Source organism: Stegastes partitus, unplaced genomic scaffold (assembly GCF_000690725.1).
Source record: "Stegastes partitus isolate 25-593 unplaced genomic scaffold, Stegastes_partitus-1.0.2 Scaffold344, whole genome shotgun sequence".
Lineage (NCBI taxonomy): Eukaryota > Metazoa > Chordata > Actinopteri > Pomacentridae > Stegastes > Stegastes partitus.
In genome coordinates, this window is record NW_007578075.1 from 36,827 (window position 1) to 53,256 (window position 16,430).

At 39.9% G+C, this 16,430-nt stretch overlaps 1 protein-coding gene across 1 annotated transcript in view; it reads right to left on the reverse strand.

The window, feature by feature from the left end:
- cep128 (centrosomal protein 128) overlaps positions 1–16,430 on the reverse strand; it is a 53,738-nt gene that overhangs the window by 35,698 nt on the left and 1,610 nt on the right. Inside the window, exons 2-13 of the mRNA XM_008284078.1 lie at positions 15,275–15,361; positions 14,270–14,402; positions 13,782–13,900; positions 13,375–13,466; positions 11,846–11,918; positions 11,118–11,240; positions 8,329–8,415; positions 7,836–7,910; positions 7,525–7,666; positions 6,471–6,610; positions 5,052–5,123; positions 4,581–4,766 (exon numbers count right to left, since the gene is read on the reverse strand). Coding sequence (XP_008282300.1) covers positions 4,581–4,766; positions 5,052–5,123; positions 6,471–6,610; positions 7,525–7,666; positions 7,836–7,910; positions 8,329–8,415; positions 11,118–11,240; positions 11,846–11,918; positions 13,375–13,466; positions 13,782–13,900; positions 14,270–14,402; positions 15,275–15,361 — 1,329 coding nt within the window. The remainder of the gene's footprint in view (positions 1–4,580; positions 4,767–5,051; positions 5,124–6,470; positions 6,611–7,524; positions 7,667–7,835; positions 7,911–8,328; positions 8,416–11,117; positions 11,241–11,845; positions 11,919–13,374; positions 13,467–13,781; positions 13,901–14,269; positions 14,403–15,274; positions 15,362–16,430) is intronic.

Consider the following 16,430-nt stretch of genomic DNA (forward strand, 5'->3'; position numbering starts at 1 on the left):
TATAAACTGCCATGTGGGAACTGGACCAGAAAAACTATTAGAAATGGGATTATATGGATATTATAAATATTTAAGCTTATGCATTTCCCTAGTGATGAGAGAGTGTTGATTATTTTATCTGAAACGCTGAAGTCTAAACTTGAGAGCCCTTCATACCATGAGGTACGTGTGTGTGTGTGTGTGTGTGTGTGTGTGTGTGAGAGAGAGAGCGCAATCTTTTGGGGTAGAGTCCCAAACCGCCTCAGAGACACAACGCTCCCCACAGATTTAGCTAAACTCACGTCATGGCCTGTATAGCTGTGCATGTGGCTGCCTGGCTCGCTGCTATTTTGATGCTTGTTGAGTTTCCCCCCTGCAAGACTAGCTGGGTGATCAGTATCAAGCGCTGCAGTTTTCCTATCAGAGAGCAAAGAGCAAAGTCACCAAATGATGTCAAGCTTCTTTCTTCGAGAGATGCAGGACATTAATGTGATTCCAGACAGCAGTGCTAAAATAGGAGTTATACAAAATAGCCTCAGATCCATTCATCTGTCTCTCCGATCACATATAATATGATATTAATCAAAAATGCAAGTAGCCTATGTTTTCAGTCCTCTATGTATGTATGTCCAGATGTTGGTCTACTCATCTCTCCGTTCAGAGGTCTGTGCTACAAAGCAGGATTTGAGGTTCGTGAGGTAACTTCAGGGTAAATTCTGGGTTTTCAGGACAAGACAGTGATTCACTTCTTACACACCTAACCCGCTCCAGAGCAACAATTTCAAAGCCATTTAATTGTTCTGCATGCCTTTGTGTAGTAAAATAATCATAAAGCAAAAACTGCTTAAAACCCTAAAGCCTACTTGTTTGTTGACTTTATAAAATTTGTAGTGCATCTACTTATCGGTTTGAATTATGTTTTCGTATTTATTCTGTACACACCCCTAAAAGTATTTAACCAAGGTTGCATCTAAAAGAAAGAGGCTAAGCATGTTTTAAAGCCATTAGAATGAGACTGAACGGGAGATTTCTAAATTCATCCTCCACTTCATAGTGAAAATAACGTTATTTTTATTACCCGATTCTTTTTTCTTTAAACAATTTGTCTGTTTTGTGAGTAGCACAAAGGGACAACATGTGCACTATCATTATACAATTTTGTGATGATAAATAATGAATAGAAAAAGTACATCTAAGCAAGTTATACACAAGGGCACAGTGATAGTGATAACCTTATTTAACATTCACACAATTTGCAGTTTTTCGCAGCTTTCCTTCCTGACTTTGCTGCAGCAGCTGTGTTGCTTTTGGCATGTATTGTATTCTAAAACTCCTCACATTGGCTTCAGACTATGGCTTCGCGCAACTGCTTAGCATGACTGTGGTTGTTAGGTTTAGTGAGATAATGAGAAGATACCCTAGGTTTGTTGACCTTATATCTTAGTAGAGGCCTCAGAGACTTATGTGGCCTTTGTAACTGATGTTGCACAGCTAACATGCTCTAGAGGAAGTTCTGTTTAGGGTTTGGAATTTAAACTGGCTGTAAGAAGTGTCCCCTCTTCACCAATTCTTTTCCTGCCAACTATGTACAAATTCAAAAATTTTTAGGATTACTTTATATCTGCAAATATCTTGGGTTGTAATGCCGCTGAACTAAGCTGTACAGTTACAGAAACTGTCTCATTGCCACGGGAACCGACATGCATTCAGTTGGTATTGCAGAAAATGCAAAAACTCTTCTATGCTTTGTCCTGATTTTACACTGTTGGTATTGCATCTGTTAAGAGCACAGCTTAGAAACTTGATTGCTCTATTGGTATCGATCACAGACTATATTCAGTCAGTAAGATTCATTTAATTCGATTGTCAGACGTAAATGCATTTGTTCAGTGCCGTGCGCTCTAAATATTAAGGGAGATGTATCAACTCACCTACGCACATAACAACAATCCAATAGCACAACTTAAAAAAGATTTAAGACTGCCCTTATTTGGTCAGCAACATCCAGCTCCGCAAAGGCTCATATTATACTCAGAGGAGAAAGTAAAAATAAAGCAAAGGCTACAGCTTAGCAACACAGAGCTGCTAAAAAAAACATCTGAAATACGATATGTGTGAAACTGAACAGACGGTTTTGTGGTGTGATGAGTCTATAACGACCACATCACTTGCCAGCATTCTTTGTATCACTGCAGCTAGTTGTAGTAACCCAGTTTCTTTCCACCAATGTATTCTGATCTACAGACAGTTTGGCTGAGATAACATTTGTTTTCTCTTTGCCGCGCTTGGTGTCGCGACTGAAGTTGAGAGATGTAATTCGGTACAGACATTAATGATAACTTTAGAACGCACTGTCAAAGTCATAGGAGTTCTGCATGTGCCAGAGTCTACTGCTAAGACAATGCAACAAAGAAAGTCAGAGGCTCAATTGTACTAATAGTGCTGCCAGCTGGCTGACTGTTAACACAGCCTCTAGCAGTAGCAGCAGAAGAAGAAGCTGTAACATTTTAGACAGAGCTGCCTGGAGCCAGCTGCTAGAGTTGACTGGTATTTGTGCTGCAGTTGTCCACCAGAGCCAACTGCTACCTAGTCAATAAACTGCAGTGAGATTTACCCAAGTCCGGCAAACCTTTTTGTGGATTGTTTGCAACTGAGAACTATCGCTGTGTTCCATTATGAGCTAAAAGAACAACCAGAGCAAACAGAAAACGGGAGGCAGCTGACTTGTTGACTGGTATTTTGCTACAGACAGTGCGTGCACAATAATAATCGCAGTTTTTCCTGCATAAATTTATAGTGTAATGTTATTTTATGTACACTGCATACAGTAAACATTAATGCAAGATGCTCAGGGGCTTCATCATTGTGCAGCTCGTACACAATGCATAATGACACTTGTGACACAGGGGGAGAAATCTCAAAGAAGAAAATGCAGCTTCTTTGTCAACAATAAAGGCACTCAAGTGGTTTTACTTGTAATAGACTTCACCTAGCATTAACGCAGCCTGGACATCTACATAATTAGAAAATGTTGCTTTACAGCTGCAATCAAATGGCCAGCTCCTTTGTAATAGCTTGTTAATTTTATATTTTTTCGAATTATGTCCCTATATCTTTGCAGTATCTCCCTTCGCTGCTGTAACTTTGCAAATTTCCAGGCAGTGGGAATAACGAAGGCTTATCTTAATAGCTGAGTTTGACTATCTGGAATTAAAATTACAGATATCCACAGTGTCATTTCTACAACACTGTGACTCGTCAGAACTTTTATTCCAGGTATATAAAACCACAGAGGTATATGTAATTCAATTTTGACAAAACAAAATAACCGTCGCACATATCTCAAATGTCATTATGACTAATCTAAATGGTTGTGCACGACGCTGCTAATGCAAGGCTTCCAAGTGGATAATGATCCAGCAAAGCGTTTGAACACTGTTTGCAGAAGAAACGACGGCTGCCGTGGTGAATTCGATCATTAGAAAATGCTGTGAAATGGGAAGAGCTTACCAGCAAGGAGTTTGTGGAGAACAAGGGCTTTATTCATCACAAACTTTTGATCAAAATTTGCTACAACTTTGGCTTCAGGCTGCTTTGACGTGACGGTAAACAGCAAGGTATATGTGGTTATGATCGCAGTGTCTTAGTATGTTTGAAAAGCAAGTCGCCTTCGCCTTCACTGATGTAACTACAGAAGTCTGCAACATCATTTTGCTAAGTCAAAACTTTGATGCAGGATATCTGTATTTATATTTTGACTACTTACGTGTATCTACGTCATTGTGAGTAGTTCAAACTTAGGATATTTAAGACATTTATAAAGGACACTGTAGATTTCTTGAACTATGGGGAATTAAAGATATCTAGAACTGAAACTGGTTCACATTGTGAACAGCTGCAGCTCAACTGTAGATATTTGTAATGAGAAATCTCATAAATATGAATGCTAAAAGTGACGTCATTTGTCCTCGAAGCATGACAATGTGGGTATCTGAAATGTTATTTTTGACAAGGAAGAATTTAATTATCTGCAACGCATATCCAGTCCAGGTATTAAATGTTAAAACTGCTTCAAGTGACAATGTAGTGACTTAGCACTGCAGAGTTACAAAGTTATGCGACTCACAGGGGGATGGATTAAAAAAGAGCAGTCAAGATAAAAGCAGCAGAGGCTTAGATATTTTGATTTTTGCTCCCTAATATGTGTCAAGTTCGCAAAACAGCGGAGTCTACATTTCCCATAATGTCACTCATTAGCATCTTTCATTACACCCCATGCCTCCAGAACGAGGGCTGTGTAGTACTCCTTCAGATAAGTAAACCAATCTTCACTTATAAAATCAGTAGAGTGCCAATTTATAAGTGTGATAACTTTGCTCTTTTCCAATGCAGTTTTACTATTCCACTCCTCCCACTAGCAACATCTCGAAATAAGGCAGGAGAGGGCAAATAAGTCCACTTGAATCAATGACTTGTTAAAATTGATTTTTTTTTTTTTTTCCCCCTCAAATGTTGGAAGTCAGCATTATAAGGATCAGCAGTTACTTAGCCGCAGCTGCGATGTCAAAAGTTGTGTAGGGAATGCATCAGCTTCAACCGACCTGCGAGGCCTTGTCGGTGTGAAATTGAGCCTGAGCCCTCGCCTCCTCCAGCTCCTTCTGCAGTCTCCTGCACTTTGCCCTCCACTGGCGAACAGCCTCTTGGGCCCTGGTCTTCAATTCATCTCTGCTCCTTGTGCTCTCCTGCAGTAATGCCTCCATCTCCCTCCTCTCTGTCGGTCCGCGGCTCTAAAAGGATGATTGAATTTATGAATAAAGTGTATATTCATTCTTTATAATATGAAACCGTGTTTTTTTTGTTATTTTTATCCATGGGGTGTGTCATAGAATGAACAGAATGTTTCATAAGTCTTGCTCTGAGGTATTCTATTACTACAGCACTAGGTTTTCCACATCTTAACATTATAATTTTATAAAGTTGTGCCCTGAACGAGGCACTAAACACTGTATGTTTCTAGTTTAAACTGCCGCTATAAAAAGCACCCCTTGATTAGAGTCCTTCATTTAAATTACCTGTATGTCCCTCAGCTGTTCCAGCATTCGTAGCTGCTGTTGCTCCCGTGCCGCCAGGTCTGACGATAATTCCTTGTATATGAAGAAAAGAAAGGTCAAGGTGTGTGTTTGAGGGAGCACTGCTGCTAGTGGGAGACATAAAAAAGACAGAAAAGGAGAGAGAAGTGTGGAATAATGGGTTTAGGGTGACTTGGAAAAAGAAAAAGTACTAGAGAAGCAAAGAAAAAAAAAAAAAAAGGTATGGTAGATTTTCAGAAGAGATAAAGAGTAAAAGGCAGGTACAGCGAACAAAGAGGGGGACAAAAGGCGAGAACACAGAGGTCGAAGAAGGTTGAGGCTGTTTACACGCTGCCTCGATTGGATTATTTACAATGCTGGTCCGAAAACTAGTCTGAAAGGGGAGTTGCTGTAGGATTAACGTTGTATCCACAAGAAAATCACAATCACTTCGAAGTTTCAAGTTCGATTTAAGTCTGAAGTGGGGGGCAAATAAGGCTACCCTCCTGCCGCTTAGGTATTTGCGCTGAATGAGACTGTCAGTTAGGAGTAATTAGTCATACACTGATTAGTCATAGACCTATTAGACAGTATATAAACTCAGCCACTGAAAAATTGAATCTTTCACCCTATTCTCATCATTATACTTCATCTTTGCTCATTTACCGCTAAAATGAAACATTTCCAACGTCTATTTTGATCTAGGTGTAAAAACCATAAGAGACGCCCCAGGTGATATATGCAAACACCCACCTCATCTCTTAACACCTACTCTGCAATAGGGGAAGTGTGGGTGTTTAAACACATTTCCAGTGAAAGGAACATCAGAGATTAGAAGAATGTGCCAATGCTTAAAGTGCAGCTATTTCTACTAACATTTTATTGATACCAGCCACAGCCTTGAATACCCCTGCTTAGGAAGGGATCACATTTTTTTTTTTTTTTGCTAGATTTTTTTTTTTTTATGTCTTGTTACAGTGATGGAAGTGACACATCGCACCAGTTTGAGCAGGATAAATGACTGCTGGTTGACTTCTGATCTCCTATTCCAACTGTCACTTCATCTGACGATTTTAAGAGGATCAAGTGGCATGTAGCTGGCGGAGGATACCACCATGGATGAGAAGCACCCGGCAAACTGAAATAACCCTGTTCAGGGTGAGGAGGCCGGCACGGGCAGAGTCAAAAGCATGCTTGTGTTCATTTGAACCCCAGCTGAGAGACCATCAGGGTTTCCAATTTATGTGTTTAGCGAATAACATTGATCTCGAGCTGCTGGAAAACTCTGACACAGACCACACAAATAAACAACTCTGCAGACCAAGCACCCAGACATGCAGTGCCTTCTCCCAATCACTGCTGTTATAAGCTCCCACTGTTTGATATAAATACCCATTTTCGCACAATTTCTCCAGGACATACCTTCACCTGTAAGCTGAGTTCGACATTCTCCTTCTCTTTCCGGTTCAGAGCCCTCTTCAGCTCTTCGACCTCACCCAGGACAGAGGCTTTGCACAGCTGAACTCGCAGCTCTGCCACTTCTTTTTCCAAGTCCGAACGATCTAATCACACCCACAGACACATATCCAACTGTTGGTAAAATTCATTAAGGAAGCAGCACACTTAATTATGAGAAACGAGAGAAGACTTGGCAATATTTTCTGAGTGAGAAAAATATTTAAGCACATTTAAATTTTAGACTATTTTCTAACCTTACTCTGCAAAAAGAAATTTACTTTTTACTCAGTATTTTGGAGGCTTGTACGTATGATTCACTGTCAATCACTTCTCTTCGTCACATGGGACAGGCCAAGAGTTAAAAGATGTGAATAGAATATAAATATAGTGATAAACGATCCAAATGATGCAGGATTCTCCGTGTGTGTTAATAAGCAAGGACGCAGATGTGCAAGTAAACTTTGTTGATTAAATCATGTCAAGTGAAGTAATCAACCACCTGTTATCTAATCTGTGCAAAATTCAGATTTAAATAACCTAAACCAGCACAAAATCACTCCTATGTATTGAACTCAAACTTGAGACACTCTGTCGTTTTCAGGCTTTTACTGCTTTTAAGGCACTTCGATGTCCTAAAATCAATACGATTACAAAAAAACAGTGAGACACAGAAAGGTCAGATTTTCAATATTCTCTAATATACACTCAATTTTCTTTCCTTTTATGGTCATATGTTTGGCTTTTTTTTCCCTCTCTCTTCTCTTTTTGTGCTGTGGTTCAAATCGATTCCCTGTCCTCTAACCAACACTCGAGATGTCCTTTCACAATTTTTACTCTTGCTGGCCCTGCATCAAGGATCTCCTTTTACATTGCTCTGCATTCAGCCATTCAAGAAGGAATTAATACACGAAAGTAACAAGACAAAGCACCATCTATTTCTGTGGTCACAAAATTGACATTGCAATCTTTAAACCTGCATCCACATCTACTCTCCTTTCTCCCTCTAACAATTCAGTACCTTGCAATCCACCTCGTCCCCCCTCCCTGTCAGTGTTGTTGCCATGTGGCTGAGCACTGGGCTGAGAAGTCTCCAGCCGTGCCCTCTGAAGCCCCGTGTTCTCCTTCTTTGTCCTCAGCAGCTCACAGCGCATGTCCTCCACCTGGGGATCATCAGCGGTGCGAGCAGACACAGAAAAAGACATCTGACTGTCTGACAGCGGGCAGAACAACACTCAAGTCTCCTTAAAAGTCTCTTCACAGCTTGCTCACGTCTCATGAGGTTTACTGTAAATCTGCATACACAATCAGGTAGAGAACACGTAAACAAACCTCTTGTACGAGGGACTCCCTGCTATCCTCTGACTGTTCTAGTAATCTTCTGGCTCTGTCTAGCTCCTGCTCCATCTGAAGGAGAGCATAACAATAACAATGTCAGGACAGTGCATAATGATCAGGTGTTTTGGAATTTGATGTGGAAGCAGTAGGAGTCTGGTGCAATGCTGATGACTAATCTGTGTTTGAGAGTTCAGAATTAGCATCTCTTGCAGTATACTATAGGTATGCAGCACACAAGTTAAAAGAAATGGATTTTTTAAATGTATATAATTTATGCTGCAGCAAACTTATGAAAAGCTAAGAAAAGGGATTTGTTCAATTTTCAGCTACAAACTTCTGATTTAAATTTATACTAAACTGATGTGAGGGAAAAAACGAAGCAGGAACTTTAAAACGGCGAACATTTAGACAGATTAGTTCCTTAAAAACACCAAAGACGTATGCTTTTTCACTATAATAGCATCCCTTCAAGACTTAATTCATTCACCTTGGATTTCTCCCTCTCTGCTTTGAGAAGCCTGGCTGTCACGGCCTCGTCTCTCTCATGGGATTGAACTTGGCGTCTCCCTAAAGTCTGGAAAACAAAAATCCCATACAGGTCGCAGCATGCATTAATATAAGAGTACTGTGAGAATGCAACATGAGAGGTGCTATTGCATCATTGCATCCCCCACCCCATCTCGTTTTCTTGGAACAAGATGTTGGCATCATGGTGGATTTGTACAAGAGCTTAGATCCCACTCAATCCCACTCCTTCTGAGCAGGCTGTGGTGATGAATTACCGGCTGCTAGCAATAACATCTACCCAAGTGACTCATCATCTATTTGATTCACATCACAGCGGGCCCATCGGTGGGGAATAAATGTGCCCTCTGCTCTCCCTCCTCCCCTGCTCTTTAGTAGTAAAAGAGATTATTTTCCTCTTCATTTCCTCATGCTTGTTTATTTACCCTTAATTTTTGGACAAATGCATTATTTCCCATCGCCCCGGGCCCTGCTGGTGTCCCATTAGGGCACTATGGAGGAGAGGGATGCAAATGAATCGGTAGCTACTATCATTACACAGCGTGATGAAAAGTCTTGCACATGAAGGTTATCAGTCTGGATACAGCTACACAGTGCCCCTCTGTGGTTTACAAGTAAAATGCAGCCGGGATGACATTAAAACAGACTTATGCCAAGACACAAATTAACCAAGAAATAAATGGTTCAGTTATTTATAACACTAACCGGTATTATGCTGATGATGTATAATATGGAAGATTTAAGAGGTTAAATTGAAGGTTGCAATATAAGAGAGCAATAACACAAGATAACATGCATATAGCTATGAGTCTACATCACTTAGGAGCTCCTCATGACACAGCTCTCTCAGTTAATAATGCTTTTAGACAAACCATGAACATAAAAAAAGACACATGATTGGCATGAAATATAGAAATGTAACAATTGCTTGCTTAGCAACCATTTGTGCTATATCACAGTAATTGCCTAGGTGTGCTTTATAGTCTCATAAAGCAGAGAAAGAGGGCTCAGTGAAAGAGTGGGAACACTGCTTTAGCAAACAAGAAAGGACAGCAGTGCCTCCGAGATAAAAAAGTTATTTAAGACACGGTGATCCAGCAAGTCAGGAGAAACGTGGATTTTTTTCCTCCATGTTCTAGGATTGTAATCGCAAGTGTTTCATGGACAACACTTCTAATTGTGTAGAACATTACTAATCACACCATTTATAGTTACTGCTTTTGCTTAGCACCTTTTCTGACTTCTTTTTCATAAAGATGAAGGTGACCTTGTCCATCCACTGTCCTTTCATTTTAATATTTCTGTACCAGAGATGGCTGCCAAAATGGCTTGTGATTTTTTTGGAAAATAAATGGAAGAGAAATAATAAATTGTGAAGATGCGACTAGTCTGTTATGCGACACAAGACTGGCAGACCTGCATTTTGCAATGCTGCAAGTCCTACATTATGAAGAATAAAGTGCTGCTACCATGCTTTTATCAGCACAATTTCTCCCTACATGGAAAAGAATCCACTAGAGCTGTCAATGCAGTAAAGGTGACTGCATCGTACCTGAGAGTTTTCTTTCCAAGAATCACAGTGCTGGAACTTGTAACTTCCAACTGATTTGAGAGACTTAGCAACCTGAGGCTGTGCTCACACTACAGGAGCTCTAAAGTCATCACAGATTTTGAAACTCCACAGAAATTCTTCTTTCTAATCTCAGACATGCACACAGTGCAAGATTGGAACATAATGGCATATCACACACTACAGGATATTATTAAAATAATTGTGCCAGAGGTAGTGATTCTGAGAGCAGGGCCCCACCTCACGTGATCTGAGAGGGAAGCAGATGTAAACTAAATGTGGAAACTGTGAAGCAGCAACGCTATTAATACTTTAGAGTGAGAAAAAAACAAAACAAAAGCAGAATGCTAAATAAGTCTGGATGAGAAAATAGTTGGGGGCGATGCGGTCGACCATGGGTTATCTATTTTTCACTGAGAACTGGTGGGGAGATTTTACCTATCATTCTAGTATCTGCAGCTAACGTAAGCCTTAAGGGTTAGAATATTTAGGACTGTTTGCCAACATCGTCCGCTACTCTGAGCGCTAGCGTAATCATCCTGACTATCCTGATTTCAACTTGCAAATATCAAACATATTTGATATAAATCGAGGTGGCCCTGATGAGTCTGTGAGCAGTTTGGAAGGTTTAAGGCTGGATCTGTAAACCTCTCATACTGCCAAATAATCTGAGCCAAACACTGAGATCCCAGATCAGAGTTCTCCTCCAATTGTTGAGAGGTAAAATGAGGATAAATCTGCCTGCAACTCCTGTTGTGTGAGCCTGGCCTAAGGCACTTTTGCTTGAAAGCTTATTTGGATAAAAAACACTGGCAACATGTTTGATATATTTTTATCCTGTCAATCAGCATGTTTGTAGTGCATTTAAAATCTGTGTGTTGTATGTGGCGTCTGATGTCGGTTGCCTTGTTTGTGTGTGTGAGCATGCATTGCTTGCCTTCAATACTTCACTACATCTGACTACCACATGTGCTTGACTGTATATTTGCGGTCATTGATTAGTTGTGCCAAGTTAAGTTTAGTCATGCTCCATCTTTGCCTTGCCTCCCGATTGAATTTGTGTGCCAAATTATGTTGCTTCTAATTCCTTTTTAGAAGTTGAATGTACGACAATATGAGTGTAAACAGGGAGGTGTGAGACGAAAGGATCACAGCAGACGAGCGGCGGGGAGGAGTGTTACCTCCTGCAGCTCATCAGACATGGCAACCCGCTGCTCCGGCCTTCTATCCCTCTCCACGCTCCTCTGTTCGTTGTGGATCTCTCTCTCCAGCTCCTGCAGCCGCCGCTCCACACGAGACGAAACCTGCAGACAGTAAGAATGAGGACGCCTCAGGTCAGGCAAACAACGCCAGCGCGGGAATGGCGTCAGGATGTGATAAATGAGACAACAGGAAATTAAAAGTGTGGGCGACAAAAAAAACATCTTTGATAACTGACTGGAAGTATTACATTCACCATGCAACAGCTCCCTGCCTAATCAGGAAGCTTCACATTCACCTGTAAAAGACAGTTAATACCTTTATCTTGTCACGTCCGCAGATATGATTAGATAAAAAAATATTAAACATGTTGGCTGTCATTTGGAGCAGCGTATTTGTCACAGTGCTGATGGCGCAGCGAGGAGCCATGTGTCTGGAAATTATAGTGAGATATTCGCTGAAGTTAGAGTCCTATAAAGCTCAGTTTCAAAAAAAAAAAAAAGAAACCATTTGTCTGTAGCTGTTTTCTATTCAGAAAGCTTAAATATATTTGCATATTCTGTGCTTTATACAGCCGCTTTCATCCATCAATATTTGTGATGTGATGTGATGTCCTTAAATTCAAGATGCCTCCACTTTTCTTCCCACATTCACAGAGCTAGAAAGCACACTTGAAATATTGGCAATGAAATACACAGCTACAACTCACTGAGTCCTGTCTCTGGGAGGCTGTCATGTGCTCTGTGAGGCTCTCCATCGCCCGCCTGGTGTCAATATTAGACCTGCAAAAAAAAAAATACAAACAAAAAAAAACCAGACAAATCCAGCAGACTGAAAATATTTACGCACCAGAGTTCTCATCGTTTTTGAAAAATCCTATTCCAGGACATCATTGATCAAAATCGGAATGCATAATTTGACACCACTAAAAATAATAATGCAGCTTCAGATGTTGAAATATGGCGGTGGATCAATTTGTGGTGGTCAGCAGCACTGGGGAGGAGAGATTTTTTAATAACTTCAAAATGTCAAGTTCTAATCCGCGTTGAGAGAAATATCTGGCGTCTTTTGACTTTGCAGTGCCATCTCTCTGAGTTTCCTGTGACACTTCTATCACGTTTTCATCAAGGAGATTTCAAAGACGTGGAAAACGTGCATTTATTTGCATATCTCAAGCAAAAAAAAAAAAATGTTTTATGTACAGTGGCTGTGAAAAGTAAAAGATCAATATTCCACACTGGTCTGCACAGAGCCCACACCTCAGTTAGTAAAAGCTTTGAGCAGGCTTAAAGAAGAGATCGTATAAGAGTCCTTTTTGCACTTGGTGTAGATTACTAAACCTCTGTGTAAAGCGGTCACTCAGCACTGTATGTTAATAAGCAGTAAGAGATGTGCCTCTTAGAGCTTCAAATGTTAATTAATCTCATTATTATGCAAAATTAGTTCGTAACAGGTTCCTTTTAATAAGGAGTGTTCATTTCATACTTCAAGATAACCAAAATATATGTGAGAGGAAACGTTTTTACTGTGCATACCCATCTGTCACAATTTCAGTGATTAAGTTAATTAATTCATTAAGATTTCAGAAGCTTTTCAAATCTGTCAATGAAAAACTAGCAATAATTCTGGTAGAACTGTGCTTTGGCTAGTGGCTAAATTATTAGAGGTTGACCGATTGTCAGCCTGGCCAATTATCACATCTGATACTGAACAGCTTTACTATTACCAGTCTAATAATTTCTTTTTAAACCAATTTCTGATAAAAAATTCATTTATTAAAAAATGTGTGACTTTGGCTCGGATGTAGACTCCGCTCCGTAGTCTTGAGCAACGTCCTGCCCACAGTGCTATCTGATTGGTTATTCATCACCAATAATAGCCTGTCAACAGTGAAAGACGAAAACTTGACAAGTTTCATTAAATTAAACATGTGCAAAGTAAAACAAATAAATCAAAGTTTTGTGTTAGGATTTGAATATTCTAAATTTTGAGACCATGTAAATCGGCTTGGTATCAGCTACAAAAAAAACAAAAAAAAAAACACAACAATTGACCCCTTTAACTCATGGGGTCAGTAAAAAAAAAAAAATTGAGATTCTTTTTGGTTATTAAATTACTTTCCTGGTAACATAAAGACAATAAGATGGAAATTCAACAGTGAAGAAGCCACTGTGTTGTGTGAAGTACTCAAGTTTACTGTTTTCTTTTTGTTCAGACTTTGCTTCTCCCAGCAGATACCTATTTCTCCTGAGGATTTCTCTATCCAGGTCATCAGACAGTCTCTGTTGGCCACAGCGCAGATCCCGCAGGGATTGGTGCAAAGTGTGAATCTGTGTGACACAAATCCATTCATTGGAATACAGAACAGACACAAGCAAAGCAGAGCAGTGCAGAGCTCGTCATCGTTTCAATTAGAGATGCACGTTTACTGTAACCATTATGGAAAGCATATTATAGGCATCCATAAGGGGAAAATTGAAGCAAACAATATCTAATTTGAAAGAAATCTTATCAAGCCCATCTTCATCAAACAGCATTAGCATATCGCATAATGTTGCTGGCTTAATGTGCCCCCTTTTGGCAACTGTCTGAAACTACATAGAGTAACACATGACACTGATTGGTAGTTAGCAGGCATTGCTTACATCTTCTCCTGCCAGGCTGCTTTCCTTGAAGCGAACACTAGCAGACTGAGATCTCCTCCTCCTTCCTGGAGTGCTTGTATAGTCCTTCAGCGGAGAAGTAGGGTAGAAGCGCTGGCCTTCTGAAATGCACAATTTTTAGAAGCAATATGGGAGATTTTGAAGGCTGGTTATTCAGAAAAATATCTGACAAAGGAGACTCTGGTTTGAGGAGAATGTATTTGTCACATGTAAAGAGTAAAGAGGTGGTGAAACTAAAGTGCAGTGTACATTGTGCAAGAGTTGGAGTCCTGCATGTGTTTGTTATGCATGAGTGTGGATGGGTGTGTGTGCATATATCTACATAATACATACATATTTATGTTGTGCCAGTGTGCTGTTGCTGCTTCAGATGACAAAACAAAATTCACTGAAGACGCACAACATTTCACTGCTTTCTTCCAGTGTTTGCTGTCATTTTCGTGCCTCTTCTATTTATTATTGTTCTATACCTGATTCCGAGCAGGCGTCCAGATCACTGGTGTGCAGAGGAGAGGCCGAGGCAGAAGCACTCCGAGTCCCATTGGCTCTGCTCAGCCTCTGAGTCTGCAGTTGACTGATGGACTCCTCTAGATTCTCTCTAAGCTGGTGCAGAAAAAAAAAACACAGTACGAGATTGACAAATGGAGGAAAAGAAAAAAAACAAACTGGTAAAGAATAAGGAGAACAGATTATGTAAATAAAATCCTATTGAGCAGGAGAAGGTGAAACTGTGCTAAGAAACTAAAAAATGAAAGAAAATGAGTGATGAGGACTGAATGAACAATGAGGTAAGTGACTAATATAACTTAAATGCTATTACTAGGAACTCAAATCGAAATGCTGTGATTGTGAGCTGACAAATTTCCAACACATCTCATCTATGCCGTCTCCAACGTTGCCGCCCCAGTGTTCCCATAATTGCTGGAGAAAATGTTAAATATTATCAGATGTTGTATTAAACTCAGCCAATAAGTATGAATAAATGTTTTAAGCTACAACAACCAGCACTCAAAACAAATCTGACATTAAAACACAGCCATATATTGAATGCAAAGGCCAGCTGCGTCTTTAATAGAGGGATTAATCAATGAACCAATTCGTTGTCAACTATTACAGCAACTTCAAATTTGATTCACTGGTCTGTTTACATTTTTAAGAAAACAAAAAGTCTAAATTCTCCGACTCCAGCTTCTTAAATGTGAATATTTTCTGCTTTGTTTACTCCTCTGTGACAGAAAACTGAATATCTTTGGGTTGTGGACAAAACAAGATGTTTGAAGAGGTCATCTGGGGCTTTGAGAAACACTGATTTGACATTTTTCACCATTTTATTGGATACCAAACAACAAATCTATTGATTGATAAAATAACTGACAAATTAATCTACAATGTAAATAATTTTTAGCTGCAGATCTGATCTTTGAAGTTAGGAAAATATTAACAATAAATCACAATGAACAGAACAGGTGTCTCACCAGTGCCATGGCTTCAGCCTGATCATCTGTATGCTCCCTGTACTGACCCAGCATTCTGTCCACTTTGGTCAAGTTCCTACTGGTGTCCTGCCGAGAGAGACTTTTAGTTAACAAGTCTTGAAATCTACAGTACAGTGCGAAAGTCTTAGGCCATCGTTAGGTTTGTTGTTTTTATTGATATTATAGTAACCATACACAAGCATTTCTCAGTTTCTTTATCAAAAGTCAAACAAAATATTCATGGGATGTGTACACATTTTGAAAAAGGCAAAACGTTCACATAAAACACACTCTGTATGCAAAATATTTAGTATGACCTTTCTGCACTTTTATGTGGTGAAGAGACAAGATGGATTTGAAACTTTGCAACAGTAAATTCACTCTCAAAGGCAAATCAGCAAACAAACTGGATACTTAAGATTTGGTTCCAATCTGCAATAAAGAAATGTGAAAAGTCTGGAGAGGTTCAAGACAAGAAAAGGACCAAGAAAACTCTCAGTGTCTGATGAGATGTTTCTTAAAGTTTGTTCTGTGAGAGACTTGATGAAGTCTAGCAGAGGACTTGGTCTTTGCATCGAGCAGCTTCATCTGCATCTTCATCCAACAGTTAGAAAAAGTTTGATCAGAAAAGGCTACTGTGGAAGAGCTGCAGCCAAGAAGTCACTTTTCTATGAAAGCAAACAAGGCTATAAGGCTGAAATGTGCAAAGGTTCACAGAGATTGGAGTGAAGAGCAACAGAAAAGAGTACTGTGGAGTGATAAATCAAAGTTGGAAATGTCTGGGTTCAGTCGTCAAAGATAAGTACAAGAAAGGGGGCTTGCAGCCTTCAGTGAAACATGGTGAAGGGTCTGTCATGGTTTGAGGCTGCATTTCTGCCAGTGGTGTTGGGGATACTGTCCGAATTGATGGACTCATAAATGCTGAAAAGTACCATTTTTGATTCATCGTTCTGGGAAAGCGTCTGATTGGAAAGAAGTTTATTTTTCAGCATGACAATGACCCCAAGCGCACTGTTCATGCAGGGAAATCATATTTGGAGAATATCTGCTGACAGTGATGGACTGGCCTCCACAGAGTCCAGACCTGAATACGACTGAAGCTGTACAGGATCATCTGGACAGGGCAAAAACAAAGCCTAAAGAAGAACTCTGGGAA